General features: G+C 37.6%; 1 protein-coding gene across 1 annotated transcript; it reads left to right on the top strand.

Moving 5' to 3' along the window:
* The first annotated feature begins 13384 nt into the window (after positions 1-13384).
* Positions 13385-18751, top strand: LOC139125582 (zinc finger protein 260-like). Its single transcript, XM_070691687.1, has 3 exons — positions 13385-14879; positions 16557-16649; positions 17257-18751. The coding sequence occupies exons 1-3, from the start codon at positions 14762-14764 to the stop codon at positions 18525-18527; spliced, it is 1482 nt and encodes a 493-aa protein (XP_070547788.1). The 5' UTR covers positions 13385-14761; the 3' UTR covers positions 18528-18751.
* Positions 18752-18912: the final 161 nt, after the last annotated feature.

The raw sequence follows: 18912 nt of genomic DNA on the forward strand, positions 1-18912 counted from the left end.
TATAACCGAGGAATATTGATACATCAATCAAACACTTCATTCTAGGAAATAATTTGTACAATTGAAAATGTACAGAAAGGAATGGTTCAAGTTGCCAAGCAAAACACATAGTCTCGTAAAACACTGCAAAACACAGCAAGTTTCGGTGTTTCGTTTAATTGTCCATCGACATACCTTTGTTAGCAACCCGTATTGTACACAAAGTGGTCCAAAGGTCAGGCATTCTGTCACGATTACTTACTTTATCTTATGGCTCCGGTCCGAAAACCCTTGAGTGACTCAACCTTTGACCCAGGTGAATTGACAACAGCGAGTGAAGTAAACAATAACTTATTAGCATGCTATGGCGTAGCACGTTTGCACGTAGTGCCTGCCTCGAAAGTCCGAAGACTAAAGTTCCGCTTCATTGAGGAAGAATGATAATCAGTGGTTACAATACCAAAAATGTGGGATGCCAAACAAGCTATGATACCAATGATTAATGGATGGGTCTAGGCAGGTACAACCTTTTAAGATGTCACTTTAAATACGAAAATGAGAATACGTGGCCGAGCAGTGATAGTGTCTGCGACACCCTGCCGTTGTTACCAACGGTTTGCATGCTACAAGCAAAAAAAAATATTCGATATTTTTAGAATTTTATCGAACGCTGATTCGATTGTCAGAAATGTTCCATGGTGCTATCTGAACTGACGGATAAAGTAACCTTAAGTTGAACTTTATCAAGTCATGTTAATGTAATCGTCCTGTCCTGTTGTTTGTTCTCTATCCAGAGGGCGCATTGCGGCCTCCTTTGATCGACAATTTGTATCTGTATTTAACAAAAAAACGGAACTTATGGCTGCCTTTACACAGAAACATTTGATAAAATGGGCAATATATTCAGTTTTGATCGTTATTTACTAGGGTTAGGCAAACAAAGATGTGCTACACATTTGGAGCCAAATCGTGAGAAAGATATATCGACCATAAATCAAACATGCCCGACACTTGCAAAGAGTGGTTTTTTAATAATTTACTTCTGGTACATATTTTTTCTAAATATATCTGTTGTAAAGTAATTTAATATATACTTGAACGCATAATGGTCAGAGCCCTAACCCGACGATATTGTTATTCCAAGCGACAGTCATCTAGACCTAAAATGCTCTACTGCCGAAAAAAGCCTTGGTCTAACTTCTAAACCTAAAGAATACTGACACGGCCTGACCAAAGAACAGTTTATGTTTTGTGAATATTATCTGCACCAGAATTAGTGTGTATTCATACGTTGGACTTCTTCTTAAAAGGCTGGCACTTTTATATTGGTCGTTGTCTTTCGTTTTCGTAATTTCTGGCGTCCTGTAAATTACGATTTCTTACACCCCAGGGAAAGTTCGCCAATCGACTTTGAAGAAGTTATGCGAAGTTAACTTTTAGATTGTATTCTCAAGCATTCTATATTTCGGCGACAAACGGTATTACACATGGCCACTCTACTCTATCAGTGGAGTAATGTGCAATAATTCACGGCTACTTTACGATAACGTCCGTCTACTGGGAGTTATCACGATATACGTTTCAAGGACAGGCTATTGTTTAAAATAGGTTTATCCGATGGTCACGCCAGCCAACGCTCATACTGATTGCGGTCATGAGACGCTAAAGTAATTCTGCTTTATCTTTTGACGCGATTCGACATCGAGAGTTGATACGTGAAGATTGGAAAGAGGTTCCAATGGATTGAATTATGCCTGCATGATGAGCGATAATAAACAAAATATCATCAGCCACTCTTTTCCTCTCACATTGATATTGCTTTTATAGAGGTCAATGATCTTAGTTCCTTATTGAGCTTTTGTTGAAAAGCTGGCGGATCTAAATCGAAAGTAAAAGTGAATGCATAGGATTATATCTGTTTTGATCAAAATACAATTCTTAACAGCTGCTTTCTCTAACAATGGATGGTACCTTCCATATCTAAATATTCTGATTTTACACTGAGTTAACTGTTGGAAGGCTGGTGGGACAGGAGATCACCATCACCATGAATTTCTCGCCCAAACTATAGCTCCGCGCCGCCTTAGGGGCCGTCTCAGATTGTCGCATAAGTTCAAACCGAAATTCCTTTGTTTACATCAAGGCCCCTCTCCCTCTCCCTCCCCCTAACAGAAGTTCAAAAGTGCGAATGTTGATGTCTGCCTGAGAGTACAATGGAGCATTTTGCTAGCTACGCGACACTGTGTATCCTCTGACCACATTACATGTACATCGTCAAGTAATTACTCAACTTTGAGTACTATTAACCATAGCATAACATCAACGAGTTGGAAACATTTACGCAAAAATTGTCGGTACGAGTGTGCAGTTTTTGTTAATTTTTGCGTACAATGTAAAGAGAACTTAAGATCACAATATAAATGAACGAAAGTGAATGCGACAATCTGAGACCGTCCTTTAGTATGGCGTTGTATCTATTGCTAGGCATTATGAGTTAATGTAATAAAAAACCTGATGTCGATCACACGGTTCAAAGGATGAAGTAAACGAGGGCCAATATTTTTTGAGTCTTACATCGCAATTTGTAAATCAATAAATGCAGGACTGTTACATCTCTTCAGAATATAACACATCGGCGAATAAACGTTTGTCATCAAGAATGTATAAAGGTGTAGCATGCGTTGAAGTGTACCGTCTGCAACAACGATTTAAAAACTTCAATTAGGCTTTGAAATTAGTCTATATAAACAAAACTGAAATCCAGGCATTGGCGGGCAAGATCTGGAACACAGGATCATTTTCAGGATAATTGAAACAAGGGAAGGCATATTTAAAAAAAAAAAAAAAAAACCGTGTCCTATATATTGAAGTAGAAGATTGTGCCTGCAGCCACAATGAAGCACCTGCAATACGCATCTCCTGGCGTTGTAGTATCTTTGTATCCGACAAGTAGTCTCGAGGTATGACAGCCTTTTCACATGTGACAATATTTCATTTGTGCAAATGATTTTTGTAAATATGATATTTATTTATGCATCTAGAGCTAGCCGATGTTGACATTATGAGGTAAAATTGACCAAGGGGCGTGTAATGCGTGTGGCATTACTTTATCCAGAACTAAATTGGTAATACGCTGGTTATAATCATTTATTGATAATAAAAAGCGACCTTCGGTTTGTTTCAATAGAGTTGCATACGAAACTTACGTGGCAGTCTGGAACTGGTGTACCTTTTTTGTCGAGGAGGACTACATATGTAAGTATGTCATCTTCACTTAACACTTTAAGCAGCATATATAAGATTAGTAAATTAATCGATGCAACGGGGAAACATATTCGAGACAAAGGGATCGCTATGAACAGTCAAGTCGGTTGATACCATGCCTATCACCGAAGGCATACTTAGCCGTTTTGGTGTGATTGTTATCGCTTTAAATTGTGTGAAATAAGTTAAAATTGACATCTGTTCAACAGACGACAGCTTGATAAAAGCCTCTATTTCATGGAAATATTAAGGGAAAAGTTTATCGCTGATGATAATCGCGATGTTTGAAGATTCGATATCTTGGTGCCTGTCGCCATTTTAATTATCTGAGTACGGTTGTTTTGTCATGTTTTGCATGTTCAAGTTCAAAGGACAACCCACCGCATCAAAAAATAGGCAACGAAAGATAATGAATATCAGTGTACAAGAACAACTTCAGAGTCAATTTTCTAAAAGCCTACTTAGCTTAATAAATTTCTCCTGTTTGTTTTTCTTGAATAAATTATCTCGGGACTTAGGAGATATTTCGTATTTCATATATTTCAGAATAAATATGCCAAATAACGAGTCATTATTTTGGTGAAAGGAAGACTGGGCTTGATTTTTTCTCCATTTCCAGTAGCTTGCAAGGTATCGTTTATTGCTAAGTTGATAGTTTAACAGGACTGTTTGTTGACAAAAGTAACAAAAAATAAATAAATAGATGACTGGATACAACATCCTTTCTTGGAATGTTAATTTCGGACATGATTGCGACCTGATATCTTCGTTTTAAATGAAGTTCACATAGTCGTGTGACACGTGCTGGAACGGGGATGCAGTGAAAAGGACTGCCACCACTGTAATGTCTTTGTGCGAGCTTGACAATAACGCGCGTAAGTACTCAAGATTTGCTACTTTGCAAAACTAAAGTAACACAGTGTCTAAGTCAGTGTACGCTTGTATGTTAAAATCTTATTGAACACGTATGTGTTGGATTTAATACAAATCGTCAATTGATGAATGCTTTGCTGCTAAATCATTTGAAATATTGACATCGTGGAAAATTCCAGAGGGGCAGGTGCCCCTCTTACCTCCCCCCAGACTTGGGGTTATAGTGCTCGAGTATGTTCATGCGTGGGAGGCAATTTTTTATTAATCATTCAAGAGAGAGCTTATCAATATTCATGAAAAAAAAACAATTGACGTATGGATATTCGTGAGTTCGCGTGAACAAACACACCCTAAATCACTGAGGTAAAGGGGCATCGGCGAAGTTTCAGGATTAAAGGCCTGTGTTGGAGCCATATTGTTTCATTAGAAAATTTACCCACAAGTTTACAATTTCAATGGAAAAAACAAAAGGCTATCACACTTCCATGATCCTCTTACAGACTAGAATAAAGGCGATCCCAGGGATCTGGAAAAGTGCCTTTAAGCATGACTGCACAACATCAGCTGCACTCTAGTTGCTCACCGGGGACACTGTCGGTGATTTTTTTTTGTTTATGCGACCTCACTCACCAGTATAGTTACAATGCCGTTGGTACGTTTGGTTTCAAAATAAGCGCAACATCAGTGTAGCGTATTTCTTGCATCGGTACCAGCACAACCTGTGCGCACAATCCATTTATTCCCGTACTCGAGTAGTTAATGTGAGAGAAATATTAAGAGTTTGTGACGATATACAGTGGCATTCGTTCAGGGTACGCCAAAGTAAAAAAAGTAAGGTTTCGATCTGCCATGTACTACAGATATACATTCAAGTATCATGCCTGCCATCTACACATAATTTTAGTAAGCATGTTTAAGTTGAGTCTCATACTACTATTATTATATCATACGACCCTCCATCATAAATTACAGACGTTTAGTTTCACGTTATTGCATTTTCAGAATGCTTAGGTGTTTGGAGTTAAATATTTATACATGACGTATGTCATGTACACCTGCAATATGGTAGGCAGTAATTGTGCACGTATTCAGAATAAGTAGCCAGCACATCTGAATATGTTGCAAAATTTGCAACAGAAATTTTTGCGGAGCTTCCTCGAGATGAAAAACATGTTTCAGTCGTAAGCGAACGTGTGTAAGTGCGTTATAACATTAACCTGCCTTATAAACCGATTTAAGGAAAGTTGGTATAAACTAATAGAATGTGGTCGTCAGGTAAAGAAATTATCCTAAATATTCGAGTGTGCTATGCGTTAAAAATACGTTAATGTATTAAGTATTCTCCCAAGATAGTTTAAGTGAATCAGGCCTGATATCTCCTTGTTTTTGCCGATATTTTGTCAACCAGCCGGATGACCTATCCGATATCGCATGAAATAGAAATTTACTTACTCAAATTTTTCATGCCAATCCTTGTTATTCTATCCGTAAAGCTAGTTTCCTCTATACTAAACAGTGTAACATCGCCATGATCGCGTGCATTCTCTAAGCTTGTGCTACTTAAGCGACTGACACTACAACAATGCAATTGCCAAGGTAAAGGTGTGAGTGAGAGATCGGTTGCAGTAAAATAGACGACGTTAGGCAAAACGCGGCCCTCTTTTGGAGGGATCGTGGTATTGGAAACGCTGTCATGCGTGTTTCAAGCGACATCGTAACTAAGCTCATACGAGTAATGCGCGATTTTCCAGGACGTATAAAACGTGTTTATCCGAGAATGAATAACATCTTATTGCCACTGTAACGATTGAAAAAGTTGTTTTTCGTGCAGCATCGTCGGACTATATCTGGTTGGCCCGTAGGCAAGCGAGATAATTATGAAAGAAGAAATTTGCAGTATGCTGCCAGTACCAAGAACGTATGTACAAGGGAGAAGCATTCTTAGGTAAGAGTTTACGACTCTCTTCGATGTGAGATTCTGTCAGTCTTGAGCAGTCAGATATACAACTTTTCTTCCACAAAACAGGCAACATCATGAAATTTAAAATTATCATACTGAAATCAATGTTTTAACACGTATAATAAGAGCGTGGAAGTAGCTCAGCTCAGCCAACCACATGCTAGCATAGCAACCCCTGTCACGTCGTCAGTTTGGGAAATTTCAGAACGGATACTATGATATAGGTTGTTTTTGTTAATGAAAATGAATAAACTATAAATTGATTTTTTAAAATTAGTTTTTTATTTGTAATAAAAGTGTCTTTCCTGTGTACATTTAACGACAACTTATGTTTAACGCGCGCTGTACAATATATAAAACAGCCAATAACACATATCATCCTCGGGAAAAAAATCCCGTCATAAGAGTTTGAAGATGCACTGTTACTCACATCCATGGCGATAACTGCGTATATTTTAGTATGATGCACGCTGCTGGTACTTTGGTGTTTATCCTGAGCGTCAGGTCAGCCAGACTGTTTTGATTTTTAGCTGTATTTGTGGACCGGCTTTCAGGAATTGTTACGATATCTCGGTGCATTTCCGTATAGTGCATATAAAGTAGGACGTTTGACGTCAGTCGCCCGTGGTCCACAGTATGCAAATACCTGAACTGGCCCAGCCCAGCCAGCTGCCTGCAGCCCGTCCTGCAGAAGTACTAAATCTCGCCAGTCGTTCACATTTCACATCGACACAACACATAATGTGACAAAACACCACTAGGAAAGTTTTTAAAGGAAACTGCTTGGAACATGGCATAGACACTTTAGCTGAAATGTTTTCAATGTATTGATGACAAACGTCATTGGTTTTACATCCTTTTGATATATTTGTAAAAAATATGAAATGGTCAAAATGTACATAAAAATAAGAAGTCTCCTGTCGGCATTACAAAACAAGCTTTGGTATTTCGTTATATTGTTGATAGCAACACACTTTTAAGCGAAGATGATAACTCGCTAGCAACGCCGTTTAAAGTTCTCACATTCAGTGGCAAATATAGCGTAAATGATAGTACCGATCCTTCATCTGATTTTCATTGAAATTTCATTTGACCTAGCTAGCAGGAGAAAACCAAAATCCTTCATCTGATTCTCATTGAAACTACTTTTGACCTGGCTAGCTTGAGAACGCCATAATGCACACAGTGCTAGCTCGAGGCTTAACGTTTTGCTAGGTCTTTGATTAAGGAAAGTTTCATTTACCTCGTACGTAGAGAAGAAAAAACAACATGGAATGCCAAACTCATTTATCCATAATTAATCACTCGGTTTGTACGCGTTGAACCTTTAAACTTGACACTCATGAAGAAGGAAAGTATTTGGCCAAGGGACGGCAAAGTCTGCGGTGTCCTGTCTCACAAACGAACAAATGGTACGCTAAACGCCAACATATCATTCATTAACCATACAATTTTATCAAACACACAACCGGTTGTCACAAATATACGATAATGTCTGTACTTTGGATTTGATCTATGAGATCTGTAATTTTCTTTCGAGTCAATTTTTGGTTCCCGTATTAGCTAGTTCCGATGTTGCTTACAGATGAAGTTCGCATTTTGATTCTCAGAAAGTATATTAAAATCAGCTGTAATATCGCATTTAGATCTATTGCGACACATCCATATATCTTTCCGCCACAAACTTGTTTCACTTTCATATTCTCTAGACTTCTAAGTAGAGTAAACAACAACAACACGCGTCAATAATTCACCACTGCTCATGATAACCGCGGCAGGGCTGTCATTTGTCTCAGGTCTGCAACATTGAAAACAGGTAGGTTCTCAGTCTTCTGCTCACAATTTCATCCATGAGGTTATTTTTGGGTCTATGGACAATGTCTGTGTAATTCAATTCATTGCACGTGTCATTGGTACAATCAAAATCAAAATATGCATGATTGCCACGACGCGTTTCACAGAACGTTGCGATCCAATTGTCTGGTGATAAAACTAAAAATGGCGTTGTCAATGATAAAGGAGTCTGGATTTCTATTGTTTTGTTGTTATGTCTCCAAATTGCATTTTTTGACTTATTTAGAGCATGACATTAGATATACTGAGAGAATAAGACATGCATTGTTAATCGTGTAAAATATTTTCTTACTACAAAACCCCCCAAAAAGTCCCAAACCTGTAAAATACACCAAGTTTCAGATTGCGCCTCTCAAAGTGTTCACATACTATTGTTTACCTGTCAATATGCAGTGTTGCGGGGCGGGCCATTGTTGCTTAAGAAGAGGTCATCGCCGGGTCACATTAGCTACAGGTGCGACTACTTGTGGTGGAAGCCTGAGGGCAAATTAACTCTGCAGGGTTCATAAGGGCGTTGTGATGTCATGTATATATCGTATTCTTTACTTAGCCTGCGATGTTAGTGGTCCAGGGACGCTCGTGCGTCACTTTACGCCGATGCACCCACGGTCAATCATTGTTCGCCTAGTCCGTAGGCCTAACATATCGAAGGGAACAAGAATTTGCGTATCTTATATCGCAAATCAAGTAACTGAATGACCTTTTGACTTATTCAGGAAATGATGAATGTGCAGAATACACAATCGTCTCAAGCATACCAAATGACATACCTTTTTTCCACGTATCTTACTCAACAACGATCTCAAAGATGCATTTTAACATTAAAAATTTTAAAATACACTTTTTTAAACAAGACTAAAAAATTATACGTTAGCATACAAAAGCTATCTATATATAATCTTACTACCTTGAACAGCTAGTATATGTGCGTAATGCTTTCAAATTAAGGATTTATTTTAGGTTTCAAATTCTATGAAACACCAACGAAATCGTCACAAAAGTACCATCTTGCTGTTCTAATGTATGTCATTACAATAAGTAAGATATACATAACATTGCAGTTTTCTTCTGGCTTCGTGTTAATAAGCGAGTGGTAAGTTCCGATTTTTATGACACCTTGAAGTTGGCTGATGGATTAAACAATAAAGGAAAAAACAAAGTAAGTAACTTCTTGCGGCCAACATATATTTGCCCTGACATCATGATGATTCGAAAATTAACCAGTCGATCGCTCATGGCATTCTCTGCTCAATTGAAAATCGACAAAGAAAATATTATGTACCAATGATTCGTTTCTAGTATGTCACGAATACATTCACGTTTATCATTAGGCAAGACCCCATTAAACATTTTTATATTATGCAACAAGTGAGTATAAGAATTATCCAGCCTTCAGACGTTTGACCGTTATTTCTCGACAGTTTATATTTTGTTCCAAATTTTGTTCATCGGTAACGCCCTCCCTGTATAGATGTTTTTCTCGATACGTCCCTCATGTGGCTAAGGCCTGTCAAGATCGTACGATAAGGAATCGGAATATAGTGTGGTACTTTTAATTAATTATTTGTAGACGTTGAATGAGAACAGTCGAGAACGTGATATTTCATGGTTTCATCCTATTTAATGTAAAGAAACAATCAAAGACTGGCAGGAAGATTACCACGTGATAACCATAGAATAGATAACCATAAGTTTAGAGACATATTTAACGTTGTAGAACGTTGTAGAGAACATAGACATTACACATCAGAATTGTAGACAGGGCGTGATACGCCTGCCGTCTAAATCTAAATTTGTGCTACAATCAACATCTTGGTGTGTCAGCTTCAGTTACTGAAAGCACTACGAATAAGACTGGTACCTCAACTTGTAATTCCCTTAACTATGAGCGCGACACATTGTAGCTGTTGTGTTTTCTTTGCTCAGTGTTGGCAAAGCACTTGTTACCTGTAGAACCTGTGTAAGTATCCGTGCATTTAGTCAGACATTCAGTCATTTTGCCTGTCTGCCTGTGATCACGATCGCATGCGTGTCCTATACTATCACATATATGTATGCTAATATTCACTTACGAACATCAATGCGTACAGCTGACAACTTCTGCACGCTCAGTGACATTTGCTTGGTATTTGTATCGGTTGGAAATTCAATTGTTCACTTGAATTTTTGAATACAAAGTCAAGAATTTAGTGTTAAATCGAAAAATTAAAAAAAATGACCAGACAAATATTAAAAGTTACTTTATAGGTTTTGCAGGTACGTTACTGCAGTTGCTTCTAATTATATAAATGATATATTTAAATCGCTTTTAGCGAGCATTAATCATGGTTTTGTGATTGGTTGAATGTTGTTCTTATTGGATCAATATATAGTTCAAATTAAATTGAAATTTCGCAATTTGGTCCTTTTCAGATTGGGTCAAAACCACGAGATTTGAGTTTTGAAGATATTTTATAATTATCCCACTAAAAGTGTTGTTTGTTGATTAATAGGAATATAGTCTTTCAGGTTTAACTAATATTCACAAAAGGTATCGATGCTACTCTCATTTTTATTGTCAATTATGTTTGAGAAGCAATTTTAGTTATTTTTTTATATTGACATAGAAAGATGTAATCATACCAATTCAATAGTTGTAATAGTATTACCCGGCAAAAAAGTCTAAAGGTATCACATACCGTTAACATGTAATAATATTAAAATTTATGTATTAATTTCTTAAAGATTATTACTGAAAAACACGTTTCAAGTAAAAAGAGTTTGAAAATGAAGAAAATGACTAATAGTATACACCATACAGTACTTAAAGGGCGATATATTGATTGTAATCACTTATGTACAGTGACCTTTGCTTTGTCTAGATAGAGTGGGAACACAAGAACATACAAGAAGTAATATATACGAACGACACGATCGCAAATTGTAGATATTTGAGCAAAGACCGTGTCAATTGCAGAGTAGATTTTAGCTGGTGTCATTTTGCGTTTTGTTTTGGTAATATACTACTTACAGTTCAATTAAAAAACGTCATTTTAGTAACAAACTTGTAAAATTTAAATCGTTCAGAAATGGAAATGCTTCAGATGTCAAACTAGGTAAGTTTGTTAAACACAGCAACGTTGGGTATTTGGTTTCATTGTCCATCGACATACCTTCGTCAGCAACCCATACTGTAAACAAAGACGTCCACGGGTCAGATATTCTGTGACGATATTTAGCTTATCTTATGACCGCCGTCCGTTATCACTTGCAATGGGTGACTCATTTAATAATATGTTCGACCCAGTTGCACAGAGATAAGTGGTAGAAGTAACAATAATGGAGCAGAACACCATAGAACATGGTGTGTTCGCTCGTGGAGCCCACATCGAAAGTCAAAGGAGTTAAGTTTTGCCCTATTCTTTAGCGATTATTGAAAATCAGTTGTTACAAAGCGAAAAAAGTGTAACATAAAACGAGCTGACCCATGATTGACAGATGTGTGAACAAGTGGAAGCTTATAAAGGTGTCATTTACGAAGAAGTACAATATTTGGCAAAGCAATGACAGTGTCTGCAACATCCGGTCACTGTTACGAACATTTTTTTTTATGTTAAGGTAGCATGCACTTCGAAAGTGAAAGTCTTAAACTTTTGCTCAAACTTTCCCAAATGAAACTTTCGACCATTCTCTTACCAAATTAAGAATTAAAATCGGGAGTCGCCGTGCAAACGTTGGTACGAGAGAGATAAATTACCTGAGATTTCCCGATACTTGAAATTCAAAATGGCCGCCATCGCTGTGTTAAATCTGTTGGGAAAATACAATTTTCGACTTTTAAAAACTGAGACCGTAAAAAGTTTTGTTATACCAAAAGCTTTAAAGTGAGCCCCCGCAAGTAGTAGATCAGAAAAGAATTGTAAAAGTTTGAGAGTTAAAATATCTGTTTCAGAGGCACGTTCTATCTAAAAAATTGACAAATCATTGTTTATCCTAAAAATATCTCGACCAACGTTGAACCGATTGTCACAAATGTTCCACACGACCGTCTTACTTAACGTATAAAGTGACCCGCAAGTATAACTTATTCAGGCAATAAAATTTTATTGTCCAGGACCTGTCTCTTACTTTGTGTGTGCTTCTCTTCGTCGTTTGTGCTTAATCAAGAGGGCGTATTGAAACTTCTTTGATCGACAAGTGTTATCTTTATTTCACAAAAAAATTTAGTACTAAACTTACGATTGTCTTAATATGAAGGAATTTGATTAATCGGGCTGTATATTCAGATTTGTTGGATATTTACTGGGGTCAGGTGTGCTGAGCATTATGCTACGCCTTATAGACTTCCTCATCAAAAGAGGAAAAATGTTGAACATAAGTTAAACGGTGTTTAACCAAATTAAACTTGCCCGACAACTGCAAAGAGTGATTTTGAAAATCATTTACTGTTTGGTGCATATTATTTCCAAATATTTACGTTGCAAAGCAATGTAATATGCCTTTGAACGCATGATGGGTTGATCAGAGCCCCTCGATCCCGAGGAGATTGTTATCGATATTTTCAAGAGAGGGTCAACAAGACCGCAAGTGATCTACATTCGAAATCAACCTTGGTCGAGCTCATAAACCAAACGATCAATATCTCGCCTTGACATTACAGCTTTTTATGTTCTGTGAATATTATCTGCACCGGCATTTCTATTTTTTTTTCGGTAGGTACGTCTTCCTAAAAGGCTAACAACTTATAAGATATTGTATTGATATTTACTTTGCATTAAGTCACTTAGAGTGAGTTTGAACGTACTTTTACAAAACTTCTCTTTGTTACCCTCAAAGGCACCGTAAACGTATATTGTGAGGCTTTATCAAATGACTTTAATTTTGGTCCATGATAACTGCATTTTATTTGCCGACAATGTTCGGTCATTATCTCTCATTTTCGTAATTTCTGGTATCTGATAAATTAAGATTTCATACATTCCAGATAAAGTTCGCAATACGATTTTAGAGAAATTACTCCCAAATTATCTTTTAGCTCGTATTCTTAGATGCATTCTATAATTTAGCACCAAACTGCATTTCGCATTGTCATTCTCTGCACTCAGTGGAGTAAAGAGCATTGTATATCAATAATTTACCGCTGCTTAATGATAGCGGTGGTCTAAAGGGAGTTACCACGATACAAGGCTCAGTTGTCTCAGGTCCACTGAACTCTCAACAGGTAAGTTCAATAGTTTTCAGCATATGCTCATGTGCCCTCGAGATTCTGCATGGCCCTCCTGATAATTTTCCTGGGATAGCTTATCCTCATAATGAAGTCGACTATCAATTCATATAACCCACCATTAAACATGAAAAGTATGCATTACGTTGCATCGACACCATTGCCGGATCGCTTCGTTGATTTTTTCATTGATAAGCAATGGTGTTGTTAAACCTTTCAACGCTAATGAGCGTTTATCCGGGTAGGCTTTTTCAGTAATGTCTCCAGAACTTGGTGGATCATGAGTTCTGTTTAATTGAAGCGTTTGGATATATTAAGAAAACAATCATGTGGAATATCTGCACATAAAGGGTGCACAAAGGAGAAGTCAAATCCCGGTAACATACACCATATTTCTAATTTGCTGTTTCACAATGCGTCAACGTACTACTGTGTACCTGCGAGTTTAAGCAGCGTTTCAGGGAGAGGCTATTGTTTAGAGTGGGTTATCCCTGGGTCACGCCAGGCAACGCTCACACGAGTTGCAGTCGTCAGAGGCCGGTCTAACACTGATATTTAGTTTATTATCGCCTACACATTATATCATCAGCTGCTATTGTCTTATCACATTGATATCGCTTTTATAAAAGTCAATAAATTGAGTTCTTTATGGAGCTTTTGTCCGGAAGGTGGAGGATCTGTGTCGCGAATAAACACACTAAATCGAAAGTAAAAGTAAATGCGTGGAATTATATCTGCCTGATCAAAATACAATTCTTGACAGCTGTTTTTCTACCTTGATCGTACCAGACAAATCTAATACGACTGATTTTACATTGAGTTATTGTTGGTAGGCTGGCGGGACAAGAGACTGCCCAAGCACTCACCATAAATTTCCCGACCCGAACAATAGCTCTGCGCCACTTTAGTACGGCGTTGTATTCACAGGTAATCACTTTGAGTTAAGCTAATAACAAACATGAGGTCGAACTAAAGGGTCAAAGGGTGGTATAAACGAGTGTCAATAATTTATGTCTTATTGCGCCATATGTAAATCAACAAATGCAAGACGTTTAACTCTCTTCAGAACACAATATATGGGCGAAATAAACACTTGTCTGTAAGAATGTCCAAAGGTGTAGTACGTCTAAGCATATCATCTGCAGCAACGATATATAAATGTCAATTAGGCTTGAACATTACAGTCTACTGTAAACAACAAATAAAATCCAGGCAATAGCGTGCAAAATGTGGAACATAGGACAATTTTGAAAGTAATTGACACAGGAAAAAGCATAGCTAAATATACGTTGTGTCCCATATGTTGAGGTAGAAGATTGCGCCTGCAGCCACATCTAGAGCTTGCCGATTTTGACATATGTAAGGTAGAATTGATTAAGGGTGCGTGTAATGCATGTAATATTACTCCCTCCAGTGCTAAAAGGGAAACAAGCTGATTATAATCTCATTATTTTCTGATAAAGTGACCTTTGGTTTGTCTAGATTGAGTGGACACACTGGCATACTCAACTCATGTGACAATCTGAACCACAAGTATTTTCGACTATATGTGATGTTGGGCTCATAACACAGAGTCGAAACCACACCGATGCGACAGCTTATCCCTCGGAACCTGTCCAACTAAAGAGATGGCCATGGAATCCTTAAAAGTTGATGGGCTTAATATTTCCCTAGAACTTCTCGATGCCGAAGACATCGTTCGAACGAAACCGGTGTTTCTACCGAGTCGAGGCGGACTACATGTAGGTATGTAAGCGTAACTTAACACCTCGAAGCCGCAAATATCGGATTAATTAATTAATTGATGCATCCGGGAAACATAATCGAGACGATCGTTATCGACTGTCCAGTCGGTCAATACCATGCCTATTAATGTAGGCATACTTAGCCGCGTAGGTGTGACTGATTCCACTTAAAATCGTGTGAAATAAAATAAAACTGGCATCTGTTCAACAGCCGACAGCATGATAAGTCTCTGTAATTATTGGAGGAATCGTTGAACAGAGATATTCGGGGACAAGTTTATCGCCTTTATGTGATTCACTGTTTTTTTTGTAAGAAGTAACTTTGATAACAACAGACTGATTTGAACATGGGCATTACCTAGTTTTCTTTCAACATCAAAGATGCAGTATTCTAGGACTCGGACACTGCAGCTGTAAACAGATGGGGGAATATGTTCTCTTGTACGTAATCGCAGAATTGATAGTGTCAGGTATCGAAATTAATGCTTTATGTTTTGAAATTAATGCTTCAGTTTTTGTAAGTTTTTGTATACCATATACAGCGGCATTTTGTAGGATTTTGGTTGTTTTTTACAACAAATGACGGCATAGCAAGATTACAGTCACTAGCCAGAGCAAGAACGACTTATTGGCTGGCATTTATATTACCACCACCTTATCTCTGATTGATTTGTTTTAAGGGGTCACTAAAAAGACCTAAATATTGACTTGAGGAGGTTGTCCCTTGCCTAGGCAAATCGCCTGTTTACAAAACAATACAATGGTCCGTTTTATGTCAATGGTAGAAGTAAATATTTAGCTCCACAAATACAGGTTAAGGTGGAACTGCACATTGCCAATACAGTTTGTTTTTCAAAGGAATATTCCTCATCTAAGATGACAAGGTATGGTATGGTAGCAACAATTTCCCTTTAGGCTGAAGGGCTTCATATTGCAGAAAAAACCTTAATTTTGGTATTAATAGTAAAACTTAATTTAAGTAAAAAACTTGATACTAATTTCTGAAATGAAATATGTCACTTGAAACAAGACCATATGTAGAAAAAATTATTTTACTTTGCATTATGCATTATCATTTTAAAATGGTATCGGTCGAAAGGCTGACACTCAAAAATGTGATTAAAAACATGACTAGCAAAATTATAAGGCCTCTGATTCAAATGTTAGAACTTCCTTGGCAAAGAAAAATGTCATTTTATTATATTATAGCATTTAAAGAACATAATGTGAAGAATTCGGAAAATTTGACCAAGCCTGAGTGGAGTTAAATTCTTTGGAAATCTTGAAATTGGGAAGAGAAGCAAGGAAATCGGGTGATTTGCATACATTTGCAAAACTTAACTTCTTTATCACGCAACGTACGATTGCTTGACAAGCTGAGAGGTGAATCCGATCGATATTTCAATCTTGGCTTAACAAGTTGATTTTGAGCAAAATACGCTGTGTTGGGTGCAGCGCCCCCTTAAGTCTCATCAATTTTGTTGTGGCTAGAGTAACATGTGTTTATGTGAGCTGAAAGTTACGGAAAACAAGTGTTACATATTCTGTTATCTCTATCAAATTGAAAATGATAAATCAAAATTCATTTTATCAACATACGTCGCTCACTGCACATTGTTAATGTAACGCTCCGTTCGACGAATTTTAACCTAAGACAAACTACATGATGAATTTCCAGAAAATGGTAATTGTGAAGGATTACGGCGTGGCTTTGAAAAATCAATCTGGAAAATTGACGAAAGGTATCGTGAAGGAAATCTTTCAAACACTGGTAAGAAACATTCTTTCAAAGATATAGTTATCTTCTTTTGGTAAGTGGTAAGACATCCTCTAAGTATCTTTATAGTGCTTTTTGTTTTCGTTAAGCTAACTGACAATTCCAACATAAAATTCGAGGGATACATGCTAAAGTCCGTAGGTTCAAGATGTTTTCACCTAAACCGAAACATCTTCAAAAGTTAAATAAGTCATTTGCATTTCTACGACGTCACATTTCCATGGTAATCAATCACGCGGCCACGAGCTCTTATTATGTGTCTATTTAGATAATAAATAACGGAAAGCAAAAGCAGCGAATGCTGTGCAATTTGTTTTCTGGATAAGCTCCTGAATCTTTTGAAAAAAATGACCTTTGCAAGGATGGTGCTACATTCGTCTTAAAAGTTTGTAAATTACCCTCTAAAATAACAATTCAACGGTTGTGCATAAAAGTCCCCACACATGGCAAAAAGTAGTTTATCTAAAATGTTTAACGGTAATAAACATATGCTGGAGGCAAAGTAAAATTTTAGAGACTCAGTATGTCGTATACAGTGCGTAGTGAATATACGTACATTGTTCTCATTCACAGGGAAGATATATTCTTATCTCTTTCATAGATATTCGAATAATTATGGACACTTTTGAACATTTCGGTCACATCTCATTGTGGCTTTCGTATTCCCAAGAAAACAAAGAAAATGATAGTGTTCGCACCAAAGAAATACCAAGCCCCAAACTGAATAACAAACTTATCAATTCAAACCGACCGCGACGTCATTCAAGTGAACATGACACTGAACGAGCAAATCGAAAGACAAAAGAAATTTCCAAGAAGGCTGTGAGGGCATCCACTCGGCTTATGGCGAGAGCTAAAGGCACATATCATCAGTCAGAAAACAAATCGAATACCTGCGAATCTCAAAGAAGGGTACTGAGACACGAAAGGTTGAGATCTAAGGAGGTCACACGTAAAGTAAACAACAGCAACAACTCAATTATTAAGAAGCAGCATAATAACCAAAAGGCAAACTCAACCATTAAGCGGAAAAGAATCCCACGTAGGTCCATCAAACGCAGTCGTTTTTCTACACGCAAAAGCATTTTAAGGAAATATTTGAAGATTCGCAGACCTTTCAAGTGCACGGAGTGCGGCAAGACATTCAAGCGAAAGTATCATCTTAAGATTCATCAATTAATACACGCACAGAAACGACCACACATATGCAATCAGTGCGGCAAGACATTCACTCAATCTAGCAATCTAAAGACCCATCTCAAGACTCATTCGAAAATACAGCCATATTCATGTAAAGCTTGCGGTAGACGATTTTCTCGCAAAGGCAACCTACAGCGCCATCGTCGGATGCACACAAAGGAAAAGCCATTCAAATGTAAAGACTGTGGTAAACGTTTCGCTGATCCGGGCAACTTGAACAAACATCAAAAAGTCCATTCGAACGAAAGGCCATACCTGTGCCACCAGTGTGGAAAAGCCTTTAAGCGTAAACACAACCTAGATGTCCATCTCCGGGTCCACTCACAAGAATATTTGTACTCGTGTAAGGACTGTGGTAAGAAATTTAAACTGAGTTCAAACATGAAGCAGCATCAGAGGATCCATACAAACGAACGACCAAACAAGTGTGGAATCTGCGAGAAAACGTTTACTCACAGTCGCAAACTTCAAAAACACTTAACAATCCACTCAAAAGAGAGACTTCTCTCCTGCACAACGATCACCGAAAAAGGAAACCTTAAACATAATTTGAAGGTCAACACCAATGAAAGGAGGGACCGATACGAGACCCGCAGTTTCGCCAATAAGCAAAGGGACAACTTGAGATCGAGTGCACTGATCCACACGAAAACAACCAAACCGTCCGACTAGGAAGGTAGTGCACGTAAGACGTTCAGTGACATGACATAACCAACGTTAGAAGTGTTGAAATTAAGGCAATGCTAGAATTGTAGAAAGCTGTCTGTTCTTTGCCTGCACAAACCACAAGTTTTGGCCATGTCGTCTTTCGTTTGCCGAAGACTATAATTGAAATGACATACAAAATAGAAGATTTTGCATATTCATACTTTTGCAGTATTCAGCTAAAATGTCTCTATTGCCAATACAATTGGAATTTCCTTGTCGGTTACATGAAAACCGAAGATAGGTAGCCGTTTTTATTACTTTCGACTGGACAGTGGTTTCGATACTTCAGATAACTCATGCGCAGCCTAGCAAAATCCGACCAAAACAAGCTCCTATTCGCTATCCACTC

The sequence above is a fragment of the Ptychodera flava genome, chromosome 3 (genome assembly GCF_041260155.1).
Source record: "Ptychodera flava strain L36383 chromosome 3, AS_Pfla_20210202, whole genome shotgun sequence".
In the NCBI taxonomy this organism is placed as follows: domain Eukaryota; kingdom Metazoa; phylum Hemichordata; class Enteropneusta; family Ptychoderidae; genus Ptychodera; species Ptychodera flava.

Coding starts and splice junctions, on each gene's coding strand:
- LOC139125582 (XM_070691687.1), top strand. CDS start 14,762: ATGGCCATGGAATCCTTAAAAGTTGATGGGCTTAATATTTCCCTAGAA. Junction 14,880..16,556: donor TCGAGGCGGACTACATGTAG/GTATGTAAGCGT, acceptor ATGAATTTCCAG/AAAATGGTAATTGTGAAGGA. Junction 16,650..17,256: donor AGGAAATCTTTCAAACACTG/GTAAGAAACATT, acceptor TCTCTTTCATAG/ATATTCGAATAATTATGGAC.